The 16,756-nt window shown below is 37.3% G+C and overlaps 1 protein-coding gene across 3 annotated transcripts in view; it reads right to left on the bottom strand.

The window, feature by feature from the left end:
* Positions 1 to 16,756, bottom strand: part of LOC150095180 (calcineurin-binding protein cabin-1-like) — a 1,028,489-nt gene that overhangs the window by 140,920 nt on the left and 870,813 nt on the right. For all 3 annotated transcript variants that reach the window (XR_016550194.1, XM_090411711.1, XM_090411712.1), the window contains exon 40: positions 7,240 to 7,483. Coding sequence is in view for 2 of the 3 variants with exons in the window: in XM_090411711.1 (XP_090267837.1) it covers positions 7,240 to 7,483 (244 nt within the window). In the remaining variant the exon portion in view is untranslated. The remainder of the gene's footprint in view (positions 1 to 7,239; positions 7,484 to 16,756) is intronic.

Genomic DNA, 16,756 nt, shown 5'->3' with positions numbered 1-16,756 from the left:
ACTGTTCCTCTCAAATCCTTTCCTATATCATTAATGAACAAATTAAACAGCAGTGGTCCAAGAACAGATCCTTGTGGCACACCACTAGTCGCAGGCCGTCTTGTGGACTCTATTCTTGAGTAAACCACTCTCTGATATCTCTCCATCAACCACCCTCCCATCCATCTCACCAAACCTATATCCATCCCCATATGCTGCAATTTACTGATTAGAATTCCATGTGGTATCCTGTGAAAGGCCTTAGCAAAGTCCAGTAGAATCACTGTAAACCCATTACCCTTATCCAGTTCAGCTGACACTGTGTTATAATATGTGAGCAAGTTACTGAGGCATGACCTACCCTTCACAAAACCATGCTGTCCCCGATACAGTATCCCATTTTCTTCTATCCAATCTTGTATTTTCCTCTTGACTATTTTCTCTAAGACCTTGATAATGATTCCTGTTATGCTGATTGGCTGGTAATTTTCAACAGCAGCCTTGGAACCACCTTTGTGCAGCGGAACTATTTTCCCCTCTTTCCACCCCCTGGGGGACTGACCCAGACCCGAGGCTCAAATTAAACAAAATGTTCAAGGGCACTGACAATTCTTTAGCCGCTTCACGTACGACACGAGCTGGTATACCATCCAATCCCACAGATGTATTGACATTTATGTTCTGTAATAGACTAGTTATCTCTACTTCATTCATCACAATTCCAGTATAAGCTGTTAGTTCTTCCATTCCTGCAAAAGTCACCACCTGGATGATATACTCTTGCAAAGTGCTCGCTCAGTAATTCCACAATATCGACTGATTCGGTTACCTCCCTACCCTCAGCATTTTTTAAGATCATTCTACCATGAGCATTTTTCCTTTTACTTGCAACATATTGAAAAAACTGTTTGGGATTCTCTTTAGCCTGCATGGCCAATTTTCTTTCGCCATCTGCTTTTGCTTTTCTTACCACCCTTGTTACCATCCTGGCCTGAGCTTTATACTGTTCCTGCGCCTGATGGTCACCTTTCTCCTTAAATTCCCTCCACAATTGTTTCTTTTTTTGCAGCTCAAGCTTAATAGTGTTATTCATCCATTTAACCCCTACTTGATTTATTATTTGGACTCTTGGTATACAGTCAACCATTGCCTCCTGCAAACAGTTCTTAACCACCTCCCATGCACTATCAACATCCAGCCCTTGCAGTTTTACATGCCATGGCATTGAGCCAAGCACACACCTAAGCTTGTCATATTTACCAGCCCGGTAATTCCACATGTACCCTGTCTTAATTGTAAATTCCACTCTTTTAGCCACCTCCCAAGTCATTGGTGAGAGTGACCTTATTGTCACTCTCACCAATTGGTGGCAACATGGTCATGTTCGTTACAGCCACATTCTCAGTTGCAATTACAAGGTCCAGCACTCTCTGCCCCCTGGTATTTTCCACTACATGTTGCCGTCGATAGTTGTCCCTTAATAACCGCATAAAATCCAATTCCTTCCTCCCATGTGCCCTCTCCTCTTTCCAGTCAGTGTTACCATAATTGAAATCACTCATAATAATTACCCTCCTTCCACTCATTTCTTCCATTTGCCTATGCATACTATCCCCACCATCTATTCCATCACTGGTCTATAGCAGCACCCAATTGTATATTTTGTTCTGCTAGATTCTATCTCACACCAAACAGCCTCAAATATGCTCTTTTCTCTATCCTGCAGTTCAACTTCTATACTTCTTGGCTGCAGCTCATCAGCTATCATCAATAACACTCCTCCCCCCTTTTTATTCGCCCTGTCACTCCTGAACACGCTATACCCGTCGCATTCAATCCCACTAGCGTTATCATCTTCTGTCAGCCATGTTTCACTAATACCAACAACCTGTGGCCTGGAAGTGCCAACCATGGCCAAAAACTCTTCCTTCTTGTTCCTAATACTTCCGGCATTAGTGTACATGAACTGCAGAAGCCCTTTTGTCCTATCCCTAGTTTGATGCCTTATACTAACTATCCCATTCTGATTTGTTGTCCTTCGTACTCGCTCGGGCATAATATACTCATTCATACACTCAACTGCCTCCCAAAAGTCTGCATATAAACACCCCCCCCCCTTAATAAATCTAGTTTCCCTGAGTTTGTACATCCACTTCCACATCATTCATCAACACTTTTTTCAAGTCTCCGTACACCAACTCCATTCAAATGTAACCCATCCATCTTATATAAGTCCTTTCGCCCATCGAACTCATTCCACACCACTCTCCATGCATAACCCACACATAAAGTCATTGGCAATTATGGCCCTCCTTCTAAACACTTCACTGTCATACTGCAGTAAGATACTCACCAACCTAACTCTCTCACTCTTCTCTTTTGCTCCCTCAAATAATTCCCTCACATCCTCTATCATTTCCATTTTGTCCTCTTTCAAATCATTTGCTCCTGCCATGATTATCATCTCTTTCACCCTCTGTTTTTGCAGTTGAATAGATTCGCTGATGTCCTTTATGTTCGCACCCGGCTGGTACGACTTCGTTAAACTCTCAGCTATTACACCTCTTAATAGCGAATCCCTATACAGCACTCGCTCCTTCATTTTATTGACGTTTACGAACATTCTATTATTTGCTGTCAAAGACTTTCGCCAGTTATTTGTCGGTACATTCAGCACACATTTTTCCATACGCTCCAGTTGCCTTTTTGCTCTGTGTATCGCACCGTTCAAACGGGCAATTTCACTACTTGCATTTATCTCACCATTTTCATTATCAATCAAATCATCCATTCATTCTGTATTTCTACCTTCATTTACACTTTTAACGACGCTCTCACACCTATCTGGCACTACCACGCAATTCTCTAGCACACTGCCATTTTCTACATTCTGACTATCGTTAACGATATCACTCTCACCACACGAAACATGCTTGAAATCCTCATTCTCTTTACACTTTCTGCACATATTAACTTCACTATCATTTTCTAACCAGACTCCTACCGCTCTTCGCAAGGCATACATCTCACAGACAGCATATTGCATAAATTCGTTTACATCCAAACTCTTAAACAAACATGGCGACCTGGCCACCATTTTTTTCTTTATCGGTGCCATATGTACGCTATCTTATCTTAAAATTAATAATTAGAATAACAGAAAACACGCAAAAATTGTACAGACACACCAAGAAACAAAAAGCAAACAATACTACTTAAAATTCTAGTAAAATTTCTAATGTTAACACAAAATAATACTAATCTTTTCAGGAGCTCTCGACAACCCGACGATCTAATCAGTGCGACACCAAGCGACGAATCAAATGATTATCAGACATACAAAAATATTTTGGGAAAATTTGGAGAAAAGAGCAAAGCTAATAATAATGGCAACCTGTTGGATTTCTGCTCAGGACGTGGACTGGTTATTACTAACACCATGTTCCAACATAAAAATGTGCACAAATTCACATGGAGAGAACAGGCAAGGAATAAGAAAAGTTTCATTGACTATGTTATTGTTGATAGTGATGTTTTCTCCCTGGTGCAGGACACCAGAGTGTACAGAGGATTTGAAATTGGGAGTGATCGCTATTTAGTCTTGAGCAGGATAAAATTTAATTTCATATTGAAAAGAATAACATGTAAGAAAGTTTTAAAGCCAATAAAAGTTGAGTAGCTCTCAGATGCGAACTGTAGACTAAAATACACAAAGATTATTGAAGAAAAAATGAAAGATGTATGATGTTATATATTATGGTGGGAGGTCACTACCTAGACTGGTTTTGATCTTTACTGAGATCTCATCAGTGAGTAGCGAGACCAAAATAATACTAAGGGTATAAAGAAAAGAACTCATTTACTCTGCTATAAGAGTTGTCAAAAAGGTGCACCCATAAATTACTTAAAATAAAGAGCCAATATGCTTCATTTTGGTGAAGTAAACATTATTTAAATTATTAATAATATTTAAATTATTTAAAGTATTAAATTTATAATTTAAATAATATTTACATCGTCGAAATGAAGCTTATTGGCTCTTTATTTTAAATATTTGATTTTGTTATTTTCTAAGAGGCAGTTCATAAATCTGGCATGTATTATTCTTTTGTTTAGTTTGCAGAGAGTGCTAGTCAAAGCTATTGGTCTGTAGCTTTTACAGTCACTAGGGTTTTTGTTATGTTTTAGTAGGGTATAATGACTGATGTTTTCCAGATTTTTGATAGTTTGCCTGTATTCCAGGAAGTGTTAAATATCTTCAGAAGGCAGTTTTTAGCTATTTTCCCCATGTTTTTAATCATGTGTCCATAGATAAGATCAATTCCGGATGATTTCTTCTTCTCCATTTCACACATTAGGCCTATTGGCCTGTTGCGGGGCTGTCATAAGCCCTTCCAAGTTTTATCCGTCCTGAGGATAAGGTGGCTGGCCCTATGGGAGGAACATATGTGTCCTATGTCTGTAGATGCGTGTGTTCACGGAGCTGGTTTGCCTGCTTGCAGGAGGAAAAACCCCAGATAAACTGGAGAGAAAAACCCTGCTGTCCACGCCCAATATGATTTGTCAGGGTCAATTTGACTAATTGCTGTTTCTAGTTCTGTCATTGTGAGGTTCTGAGTAAAGATGTCTTCAGAAAGATAGGTTCTGGATTGTATTAGCAGATGTTTTGCAATTTTCCTGCACTTTTTGTCTTTGTTGTATTGCAGTTTGCTTACTTTAGAGCAGCGATTTCCAACCAGTGTGCCGAGAGAGGTCTTCAGGTGTACCCCGAGATTTATGAAAACAAATTAATTGAAAGAAATGGTGTTGTAATCTGCGCATTTATTTATTAGTGTCTGGTCTTCCCTCTTCTTGTGTGTGTAAATCAATCAAAATTACCCCTATTTTTTGCCAGATCATCAAAAAAATTAAAAGAATATATTTTTAGTGTGCCACAGAATTTTAATAATTAGTCTAGGTGTGCCATATTATGGAAAAGGTTGAAAATCATTGCTTTAGAGTAATGTTTGGCTAGTATATTTGCCATCTGTTTGTTTGATGATGCTGTATTAGTTCCTGAGGAGATTCTGTTCAAAGAGTGATCAGTATCTGGAAGTGTTGTGAGTCTTTTCTTGGATCTAGTCTATTGCAAAATTCTTCCCACTTTTTTTGTTTGCAGTTAGAAATTTCATCTTCTATGTTTTGTGTTAATTCAATTAATTCCCTTCTGTTGTCTTCTGTATTGTTTTGTTTTAACTGTTCATTGATATCTCTTTCAGTGATCGTAGCATTGATATTATGATCATCCCAAAATGGGACCCAATTGTGAGTCCTCTGGGAAATGAATTTTTTGCAGATCTATATATGTTGTTAGTTAATTCTAGTAGCTGCTGATCAAGATCTTTACTAGTGAGTGTACTAATGCAATAGTTTCTAGTAGTTGTGTGTATTTAGGCCAATTTGCTTTTCAAAAGTTCCAAGATCTCTTTGTTTGTGGTTTTTGGTCTAACTGTAAATTAATGCTAGTGATAATAGGTCTATGATCACTGATGGCATTATTTAGTATTTTATGCTGGGTAAGACTCGCAGTTTCATAATCTGCTGCTGTGATGTCAAATGCTGATTCTGTGCTTGTTGTTTTTGACAGGTATGTATTTTGCTTGTGTTTATGATCTCAAGGTTTAGATCATCAATTATGTCTTCTATTTGTGCTCCTTCCCGATCTAGTTGTGGGGAGCCCTAAGTTGGGTTTTTTGCATTTAGATCTCCTAAAAGGATCTTTGTATCTGATGTTGTTTGACTTAGTTGCTTAATTAGTTCTGTACTGATATCTGTGTGATATACATTGACTATTGTAATAATGTGTATTGGTAGAAATATCCTGACTGCTTGAGCCTCGTGTTACTATTTATATTGCTGTTTGTAGTTGATTCAATTTCTTTATATTTAATGTGTTTGGTCCATAAGAGTATAGCTAGACCTCCGCCAGAACGATCTGGTCTGTCTTTGCTTAATGTTGAACAGCCTTTGATTTGAAGCTTCATATTTTGATTTAGTTTCATTTCTTGTAAGCATGCAATGTGGATGTTATTTTTGTATAAAATGTTCTTAAGCTCTTCCATCTTTTGTTGATTATAAAGATCATATACGAGGGCTGTTCAATAAGTAATAAGACTAATTTTACTGTCGCGAAACCACTCATCACAATATTAATTTCTGTGGAATAAAGAAATGTTGCTGTCTATATTAACAAAAGAGGTTGATAGATGGCGCATATGGGCTGATGTGTCAAAGTGTCACGTGACTAAATGCAAGCTTGACAGAAGTGGGAAGTGTTCACTCACTCATGGCTGAACATTCGGGACTGAAACTTGTTTGCACCCGATGGATTCCCAAACTATTGACACCAGAGCAAATGCAGCATCGAGTGGATGTGTGCACAGAATAGAAAGAAAGAGTGGAACAAGAAGGCGACAACTTAAAATGCATCATCACAGCAGATGAAGCTTGGTTGTATCACTACGACCCTACAATGAAACAACAAAGCAGTGAATGGAAGCATTCGTCTTCGCCTACCCCCAAGAAAGCAAAAACTGTAAAATCGGCTGGTAAAGTTATGACCATAATGTTTTCTGACTATGAAGGCATTGTTTACCAACATGCTGTAGAACCTGGGAATACTGTAAACGGCTTATACTATGCGGATGTTTTACGGACAATGGTACAGCACGTCAAAAGGAAGCATCCATTGCTGAAGAACTTCTTATTGCACTACGATAATGCAAGGCTACATATTGCTCGTTGTGTAGTGGACGTTTTGCAGAACAACAACATAGATATTCTACCACACCCTCCATACAGTCCTGATCTCACACCGTGCGATTTCTGGCTGTTTCCTCAGCTCAAGAAACCACTAAGAGGCCGCCATTTCGAAAGCAACAAAGCACGTGTAAAAGCTGCGGAGGTGGTTTTGAAAGAACTCTCAAAAAAAGGACTTTCACATGTGTTTAAGAAGTGGACGCAACATTGCGACAAATGCATCGCATCTCAGGGTAGTTATTTCGAAAAAGACCATGTAAATGATGACGATTAAAGGTAATCTGTTTTCTGTAAAAATATAGTCTTATAACTTATTGAACAGCCTACGTACATAACAATGAGGTGATGTGTTATCTATGTAATGTATCTATTATGATAATTTAATTCTTTTTCTAAAATAAATAAATAAATAAATAAATATATATATATATATATATATATATTTGAACATGAAATTATTACCTCTCCCATTTTGTACATACTGTAAGCATTCTCCAACAAATCATTAGCCTCTTCAGGAAATATTCCAGCCTTATGTAATGTTTGCCAAGTCCGATAAATATCAAGTAAAGAGCTAATTAAGCGCCACTCTTCAGGAGGTGGTTCCTCTTGAAGAAGGGAATTCATCTGTGTACGAAGAGTATTAAGGCAAATGACAAATACTTCTCGAGCCAGGAAAGCTCTATCTATATCACGGAGATATTTTCTGGAAGAATGCAAAAGATAAATTGCATTTCAATAGTTAAAATATATTAAATAAGTTAAAATATAAACATAAATGGATGGAACACATTCAAAGAATGAAAACAGAAAGATTACCAAAACAAGCCTTGAAGTACAAGCCATTAGGAAAAAGAAAACCAGGACATGCTTTTAAACAATGACTTCTAAGGCCAGAACAGGCCATGCTAAGCTTAAATCCTTGATATGCATGATGATGATGATGATGACAGTTAAAATTCAGAACAACATAAAATAATTAATTCTCGATCTGCTGAAAGGAGTTCAGAATGAGGGTTGTTTATTTCTCTTCCTATTTTTATTTTTGATTATATCAACACAACATAAGAGAGGCTGCAAAGCCTAGCAAATTACTGATGTGTGGACATAGATCAAAAGAAAATAAATCTGACGATATTCTTTTTGCAGAACTGGAGGTTTATAGTTTTGGGGGAACACTGTTCCACAGGACCAAAACAGGTGGAGTGATCCATGGCATAAAAAAAGCCTCACTGTAGGTGGTCCACACAAGTTCTCATGCAAAAAAGGTTATCAAACCATACCTTAAACCCATTTGTAGTTTATGAACTCACCACACTTTCAGGTAATGCATTCCACTAACCACCCACTCTCTATGCAAAGAACCTGCTCCTCATTCCCTACTTATTACATCCTTCTTATACAGTTTCCAGGGATAGCTCTTGTCTCCCCTTGTCTCCATCTCTGTGAAAAATGTCTCCTTATTAATCTGTAACAATCCTTCACCAACTTATGTCTCAATAATATCTCTTCTCCTTGTTTAAGTTAAGGGATATTACATCCCATATAGTTTCTTAGCCGAATAAAGTAGAAACTATATAAAGTTCGGCGATTCCAAGCGTAAGCAAATACCTGGATACTGCAGCACTGATCCCAAAGGGTAGTGCAAGCTGGGGCAACTCGTGGTAGAAGTGGAGCGAGCTCCGATCACTATTCTTGATATTTGCCCATAATGTGAACTTAGCTCCTAGGAACTGTATTTTTGTTCACATTATGAGAGAAGGTCACTACCCAGACCGGTTTCGACCTTTATTGAGGTCTCATCAGTGAGTAGTCAGACCTAGTTAATATCAAGTTTGTAGCGAACAGAACTTGTACCCCTTCTACGAGTATTGCCGTGAGGTGCTCTAATAAATTATTAGATATGTGAGGAGCCAAAGGCTTCAATTCGGCGACATATAACTTGTTTAAGTTAAGGGATATTACATCCCATATAGTTTCTTAGCCGAATAAGAAACTCAAAGAGTTTCATGCCGAATATAGTAGAAACTATATAAAGTTCGGCGATTCCAAGCGTAAGCAAATACCTGGATACTGCAGCACTGATCCCAAAGGGTAGTGCAAGCTGGGGCAACTCGTGGTAGAAGTGGAGCGAGCTTATTCGGCTAAGAAACTATATGGGATGTAATATCCCTTAACTTAAACAAGTTATATGTCGCCGAATTGAAGCCTTTGGCTCCTCACATATCTAATAATTTATTAGAGCACCTCACGGCAATACTCGTAGAAGGGGTACAAGTTCTGTTCGCTACAAACTTGATATTAACTAGGTCTGGCTACTCACTGATGAGACCTCAATAAAGGTCGAAACCGGTCTGGGTAGTGACCTTCTCTCATAATGTGAACAAAAATACAGTTCCTAGGAGCTAAGTTCACATTATGGGCAAATATCAAGAATAGTGATCGGAGCTCGCTCCACTTCTACCACGAGTTACCCCAGTTTGCAGTACCCTTTGGGATCAGTGCTGCAGTATCCAGGTATTTGCTTACGCTTGGAATCGCCGAACTTTATATAGTTTCTACTATATTCGGCATGAAACTCTTCGAGTTTCTTATTCGGCTAAGAAACTATATGGGATGTAATATCCCTTAACTTAAACAAGTTATATGTCGCCGAATTGAAGCCTTTGGCTCCTCACATATCTAATCTCTTCTCCTTTTTCTTTTCACAAGGCTCCGCAAGTTACATTTCCTTAATCAATTTCTCATATCTAACATTGAATAGACCTGAGACTGACATGGTCAAGCTTCTCTGGACATTCTCTAATATACCCTCAACCCTTGAAAATCAGGCATGAAAATTAGGCCATATATGGAACATCCACACGATAGTCCATATATGGCCTAAACACAGCCTTATATAAAGTAACCATAATTTCTTTGCTTCTGCATGCCAAGGTCCTCCACATCCTTGACATAATCCATTGTGACATTCTTACAATTTTAGCAATGCGATCTCTGAACTTCAAGTATCTGTCCACCAACACCATCATCAAGGGGTGTACAGGATATGATAGTACTACATAAAAGTTTACATCATTACTAACTTCCTATCTATAATATTCCTCCAAATCAGTCTGTTACCCATCAAGACTCCAACATTATCAGAGCTTATATTTCTATCTTCTAAGGCTTTTTACTGTATCAATCCACCTATATCTTGGTCTTCCTCTGGGTCTTTTTCCTGGCAACCTGGCAGAGAACACTTGTTTTGCTAATCTTTCCTCTCCCATTCTGTTCAAGTGACCATATCACCTGAGATTAGCTTTGCTAATGCATTCCTGGATGCTGACAATGTTAAGATGTTTTCTAATACCCTCGTTTTTAATATGATATTGCCACTGATGCCATCTGTTCATGCCGCTAATCTTTCTCAGGACTCTGTGATCTTTAGTCTTTGGTCAAGTGTTTTACTTCTGATTCAGCTCTCATCTCATATCAATAAGTTAAAAGTGGTTTGAACACTGTCTTGTATACAGCGAATTTAGAGTTTTGAGTAATTTCTCTCTTATTCCATATAAATTTATTCAATTGGCTTTCTACCATAGCAGCTTTGTTGATTCTGTTGTCTATTTCCATATTTAATTTACCATCTTCACTAAAAATCTTGCCTAAGTAGATGAAATGTTTTACTTGTGCTATAGGTTCTCCATCCTCAATGCAGTTGATATTTTCAATGATGCTGTTTAGTTTCACTGTTTTTGTCTTTTTAATGCTGACCTTCATACCATATTTATTACAACAGTTATTCATTTTAGTCAGGGAATCTTGCAGACTTGTGGTGGATTTATTTAGAAGTATAAATCTGCACATTGCAAAGAGCTGACATTAACATCTCCAATTTTGATATCAGGTTTAATACCACTTTATTTCATAATGTGATCCACATAGATAATGAATAACAGAGGGGATAATGTAGATCCTTGTCTGACAGCAGATTTAACATGAAACCGCCTTCCTGTACTTCCGTCAATTCTAACTGTTGACTTACAACCCAAATAAAGACTAAGTATTGCTTGATATAATGTCCCATTGATACCATCTTCACTAAAAATCATGCCTAAGAAGCTTAAATGTTTTACTTGTTCTGTAGGTTCTCCATGTAGTGTTTCGAATAGCTTCTCTCTTGGCACCTTGTCATATGCCTTTTCCAAATCGACAAAATTTAAATACAGATTTTTGTTATATTCCCATGATTTCTCAACTATCTGTTGTAAAATGAAAATCTGATCCTGACAGCCTATATTTGGCCTGAATCCAGCATGTTCTTCACCAAGCTTCTCTTCCCCAATTCTTCTCAACTGTTTCTCAAGTATAATTGCATATATCTTACCAGGAACACTCAGTAGAGAAATACCTCTAATTCTCACCTTCAGTTTTATTTCTCTTTTTATATATGAGTACTATGAGAGCTCTACTCCAATCATCTGGAATTCGTTCCTCTGTCCAGGTCATGTGAACTATGCAGTGCAGCCACTGAAAGAATATTATATCTCCGTACTTGAATATCATCTACTCCTGCTGCCTTTCCACATTACAGCCTTTTGATGGCTTTTTCTACTTTAAGTATGGATATGTATTTCTGACTGCATGCCTGGTGAGTGTTTTTTATCACTGCTGTTTCATTTAGCAATTTTTCGAAGTAATTACTCCATACTTCAAGGATATCTTTTTCTCCTGTTTTCATGTCACCTTTATCATCTCTAATTCCTTTTACAGCACTATTTCCTCCATTTCTTAACTTCTTCAACAACCTCCAGAATATCTTGCCACCTTCTTGATATTTATTTTCTATGTTCTTACCAAAGTTCTCCCATGACTTTTGTTTAGCTAGTTTCACACAGTGTTTAGCTTTCTTACATTTGTCTCTATATTCTCTAAGAGCACAAGCTGACTTATTTGCCAGGAACTTTTGATATGCTTTCTTCTTGCTTTCACTGCCTCTTTAACTTCCTGTGTCCACCATGGAGTTCTAATTTTTCTATCCTTACAGACAACCTCATCAACCATTAATTGATTCAGCCTCTCTGGCTGAATCAATTAATGGTTTCTTCAGGACTTGCCAGTGAATCTCCAAGGTTTGATTCCTGTTCTCAACCTCTTTCATTTTTTATTCAATCATGTTTGTGTATTTTAGCCTGCAGTTCACATCAGAAAGCTGCTCAACTTTTATTCACCCTAAAACTTTCATACATGTTTTTTTCAATATAAAATTCAATTTTATCCTGCTCAAGACTAAATAGTGATCACTTCCAATTTCAAATCTTCTGTACACTCTGGTGTCCTGCACCAAGGAGAAAACATCACTATCAACAATAACATAGTCAATGAGACTTTTCTTATTCCTTGCCTCTTCTCTCCTTGTGGATTTATGCACATTTTTATGTTGGATCATGTGTTAGTAATAATCAATCCATGTCCTGGGCAGAAATCCAACAGGTATTTGCCATTATTATTAGCTTTGCTCTTTTCTCCAAATTTTCCAAAAATATTTTTGTATGTCTGACAATCATTTCCTACTCTGCTATTTAGATCCCCAACAAGAACCAACTTTTCATTTTTCATTGTGTCAGCTGCTTTCTCTAAAGCCCCAAAAAACTTCTCCACTTCTACCTGAGTAGAACCTTCTGTGGGACCACTGGCACAAATATGTCTCATTGTCCAGTTCTGCCATCACTCCAAAATCTCTCATCTCTCCCATCTCATCTCTTCTCATTAATTTTATACTCTGTATTTCAATCTTGTCTACCATATTTCAAGGTCTCACACTTTGGAACATTAAACTAATAACTCCACTTTCTTGCTCACTCCCACAGTCTTCTGAGATTCTCCTATATAGTGGCAGCCAATCACGTCTTTTTTTTTTTTTTGCAATATTGTTGTGTGACAGTTCATCAAATGCCTCTGAAAAATCCAAGATGACTGTTTCAAATGATGATTTCAAATCATTACATGCCAGCTCTGTTGATGTAAATGTCTCCAGAAGAAACATAGAGCGAAAATGATCATGTGTGAAGAGTCTGGAGAGGCATCAAGAATTTTTCAAGAGGTCTTAGGTACCACCAAAAATGTGAAAGCAGTATTCCAACGTTGGATGAATTTGTACATTATTAGTAGTCAGAGAGATGAAAAGAAACATCTTGGCAAAATGGATGCCAAACTTCTTTTAAATGAAAGATGCTATCCAAGTGATTTGAAGTAGTTATTTGAAGTTATGCATGATCAAAACTAAGGGAGAAATATTAAGGTATTTTTTGATGTAATAAAGAATTGTGTTTTGGAATCATTAAAGGACTAAGTTATTATCATCCCTTGAAAGGATGGTATAGAGATCAGTGTTTATTACAAGGATAGTAGATAATTCCAAAGCCAGACATATTTGTATTGCATGAATTGTTATATGAGTAAAAAGAAAGAAGAGCATTATCAACAAAACTGTGAATGGCATTTGAAGTCAGAGAGAGAGAGAGAGAGAATGCATAACTTGTGTAATATGAGGTAGAGAGTAGGTAAAATAACAGATTCCTGAGTAACAATGCATTGATAGGAAAATCTGAAAAGAGCACTCCATTACCAAAATATGCAGTGAACAACTCAAGAGAAACCACTGCCAATCCAATTACAAAGGGTGAAAGATTGATTATAGCATGGCAATTTATTATGAAGTCTGTAATGTCAAACCCTTGATCACTATAGGTGGGATACCATACCATCCTTTTAAATGCCTTGGAAATGTAATGTCAAGTACAACACATTTCTCAACCCTTTCTATGGCACATCACCAGGGTAAGTAATGCAGGTGAGGAAATCTGCTGTGGATTTTGACTAATAGAATCCAAATTGGTGGTCACTGCCTGGATGACAATTTCAGTTGCAGAAAAAGATGACCATTGATGACCTTTTTTGAAATGGGCTATAAATGAATGTGTTCCATGATGTGGGGCAAAGGTTGGCTAACTATAATGCAGAAATTATAAAGGACAAGTATTAATTCAGGAGCACATCTCTTGATCACTATAGGTGGGATACCATCCAGACTGTTTAAGATTCTTCTGATGATTTCTCATGGAAAACTACAAATGGCATGTTCCAGGTACAGTTGGAAGTGAATTACCTTGGTCATCTTTGCAAGAAGAACAATATGAGGAGGTTGCTTTTATTTTTAGGTGAGGTCACAATACTCTCATCTGAGTGAGAGAGAAATAGGAGCACAGAGAGCAGAAATTACACCAACAGCTTTTCCAAGGGATCAGCAGGTGCAACACTGCTGTCACAGAAAGCGAGTTTTCTACATAAATCTTTTTCAAAGCGTGACTCAGCACTGTTAATGATTGTTTCCTTTGTGTTGTGAGCTTTAGTTTGGCTTTCATTGAAAACATTACTTTTCACCTGTCAAGTTATTTAATATATACAAATCCTAAATAGACCCAAAATTGGAATATTGCTCTCACATTTGAGGTGTGTACCTAATCTAAAAAATTCTAGATGCCGTTCAGAAGAGAGGTTTGTTTGATTAACAACTTGTCTCAGAGATTCTCTTCTGCCAATATCTCATAGTCAGTTTCCATTATGTCTCTTCTACAGATATTTCCATGGGATTTGTTGAGCAGAAGCAGAACTAGCATCATTATGCCCAACCCCTCCCCATTGCTGAAGCTATAGCAACATGAGAGAAACAGTTGCCGAACACCTTTTTTTAACAGTTCAACTCTTGTCTTGTCAGATGTCATCTCCAACCAGGGGGTTGACTACCATTAGCTTCCACCATGTACGGTTTTGTGCTTCTCTTTTGCATTCTTCATAGGACAAAAAAGGTCCAGCCCTTAATATTTCCCATCCAATCTGTTCTTTGTCTTCCTCTTCTTCTTTTTCCTTGTATCATTCCTTCCAGAAGTATTTTTTGTAGGGATTCATGCCTTAGTATGTGACCAAGGTAGATGGTTTTCCTTTCCTTAATAGTTTTCAACAGATTTCTATCTACTACAATCATCTCTAACATTTCTACATTAGATTTTTTGGCAGTCCATGGGACTCTAAGAATTCTTCTGAGGATATGCATCTCAAAGCATTTAGTTTATTCCACAATATTTTGATATTGTCTACTCCATATAGCAGTGTTGACCTTACGTAGCATTTGGACAGCCTAATTCTTGTTTTGGTGTAAATTTCTCTTGAGGTCAGAATGTTTTTTATGCTAATGAAGGTTGATCTAGCAATTTCCATTTTCTGTAATTAGTTGATACAAATATATATATATCTCTCTAGTTCATCTAAAGTATTTCCTCTGATCTTAATATTACATCAGGTATTTTCCCTTTTTCTCTTGTTACCAGCATGGTTTTGAAGATCTTTTTTATTTTCGGCTAACAGAAGTGTATCATCTGCATATCTTAAGTTGTTTATATTTATGACTGCTATGCATCATCAAATTCCTGCCATGTACCGTCAAGGGGTGTACAGGATGTGACAGTACTACATGAAAAAAATTACATCATTACTAACTTCCTATCTATAATATTCCTCCAAATCAGGCTGTTACTTGTCAAGACTCCAACATTATCAGATCTTATATTTCTATCGTCTAAGGCACTTTGTACCGTATCAATCCACCTATATCTTGGTCTTCCTCTGGGTCATTGCCCTTCCAACCTGGCAATAAACACATGTTTTGCTAATCTTTCCTCGCCCATTCTATTTAAGTGACCATACCACCTGAGATTAGCTCTGCTAACACATTCGTGGATGACGACAATGTCAAGTTCTTTCCTAATATCCTCATTTTTAATATGATATTGCCATTAATGCCATCTATTCATGGCTCTAATCTTTCTCGGGACTCTCATATGTGTGGTCTCTAGTCTTTGGTCAAGTGGTTTACTTCTGACCCAACTCTCAGATCCATAAGTTAAAACTGGTTTGAACACTGTCTTGTATACAGCTAAGTTAGTGTTGCAACTAATTTCTCTCTTATTCCATACGAATTTATTCAATTGACTTCCCACCATACTAGCTTTGTTGATTCTGTTGTCTATTCCCATATTTAATTTCCCATCTTCACTAAAAATTGTGCCTAAGTAGCTGAAATGTTTTACTTGTTCCACAGGTTCTCCATTCACAACAGACATTTTCAATGATTCTGCCTACTTTCATTGTCTTTGTCTTTTTAATGCTGACCTTCCTACCATATCTATTACAACAGTTATTCAATTTAGTCAGAGAATCTTGCAGACTTGTAGCAGATTTATTTAGAAGTATAACATCGTCTGCATAAAGCAAAGAGCTGACATTAACATCTCCAATTTTGATATCATGTTTAATACCACTTTCCTTCATAATGTGATCCATATAGGTAATGAATAACAGAGGAGATAATGTACATCCTTGTCTCACACCAGATTTAACATTAAACCATCTTCCTCTACTTCCGTCAATTCTAATTGCTGACTTACAACTCAAATAAAGACTAAGTATTGCTTGATATAATGCCCCATTGACACCATATAACTGCAGCGTATTGAATAGCTTCTCTCTCTTGGCACCTTGTCATATGCCTTTTCCAAATCGACAAAATTAAATACAGATCTTTGTTATATTCCCATGATTTCTCCACTATTTGTCGTAAAGTGAAGATCTGATCCTGACAGCCTCTATTTGACCTGAATCCAGCTTGTTCTTCACCAAGCTTTTCTGCCACAATTCTTGTCAACTGTTTCTCAAGTATACTTGCATATATCTTACCAGGAACACTCAGTATATACCTCTGTAATTCTCACATTCAGTTTTATTTCCCTTTTTATATATAGGTACTATGACAGCTCTACTCCAATCATCGGGAATTCGTCCCTCTGTCCAGACTTTCTGAACTATGCAATGCAGCCACTGTAAGACTTTTATACCACCATACTTCAGCATTTCTGGTCGAATATCATCTACTCCTGCT

This window comes from Typopeltis vanoorti, chromosome 21, assembly GCF_054136105.1.
Source record: "Typopeltis vanoorti isolate ZY-2024b chromosome 21, IOZ_Tvanoo_1.0, whole genome shotgun sequence".
Classification (NCBI taxonomy): Eukaryota; Metazoa; Arthropoda; class Arachnida; order Uropygi; family Thelyphonidae; genus Typopeltis; species Typopeltis vanoorti.
Note: the sequence above shows the minus strand (reverse complement) of the source record. Positions and strands in the feature narration are given on the sequence as shown.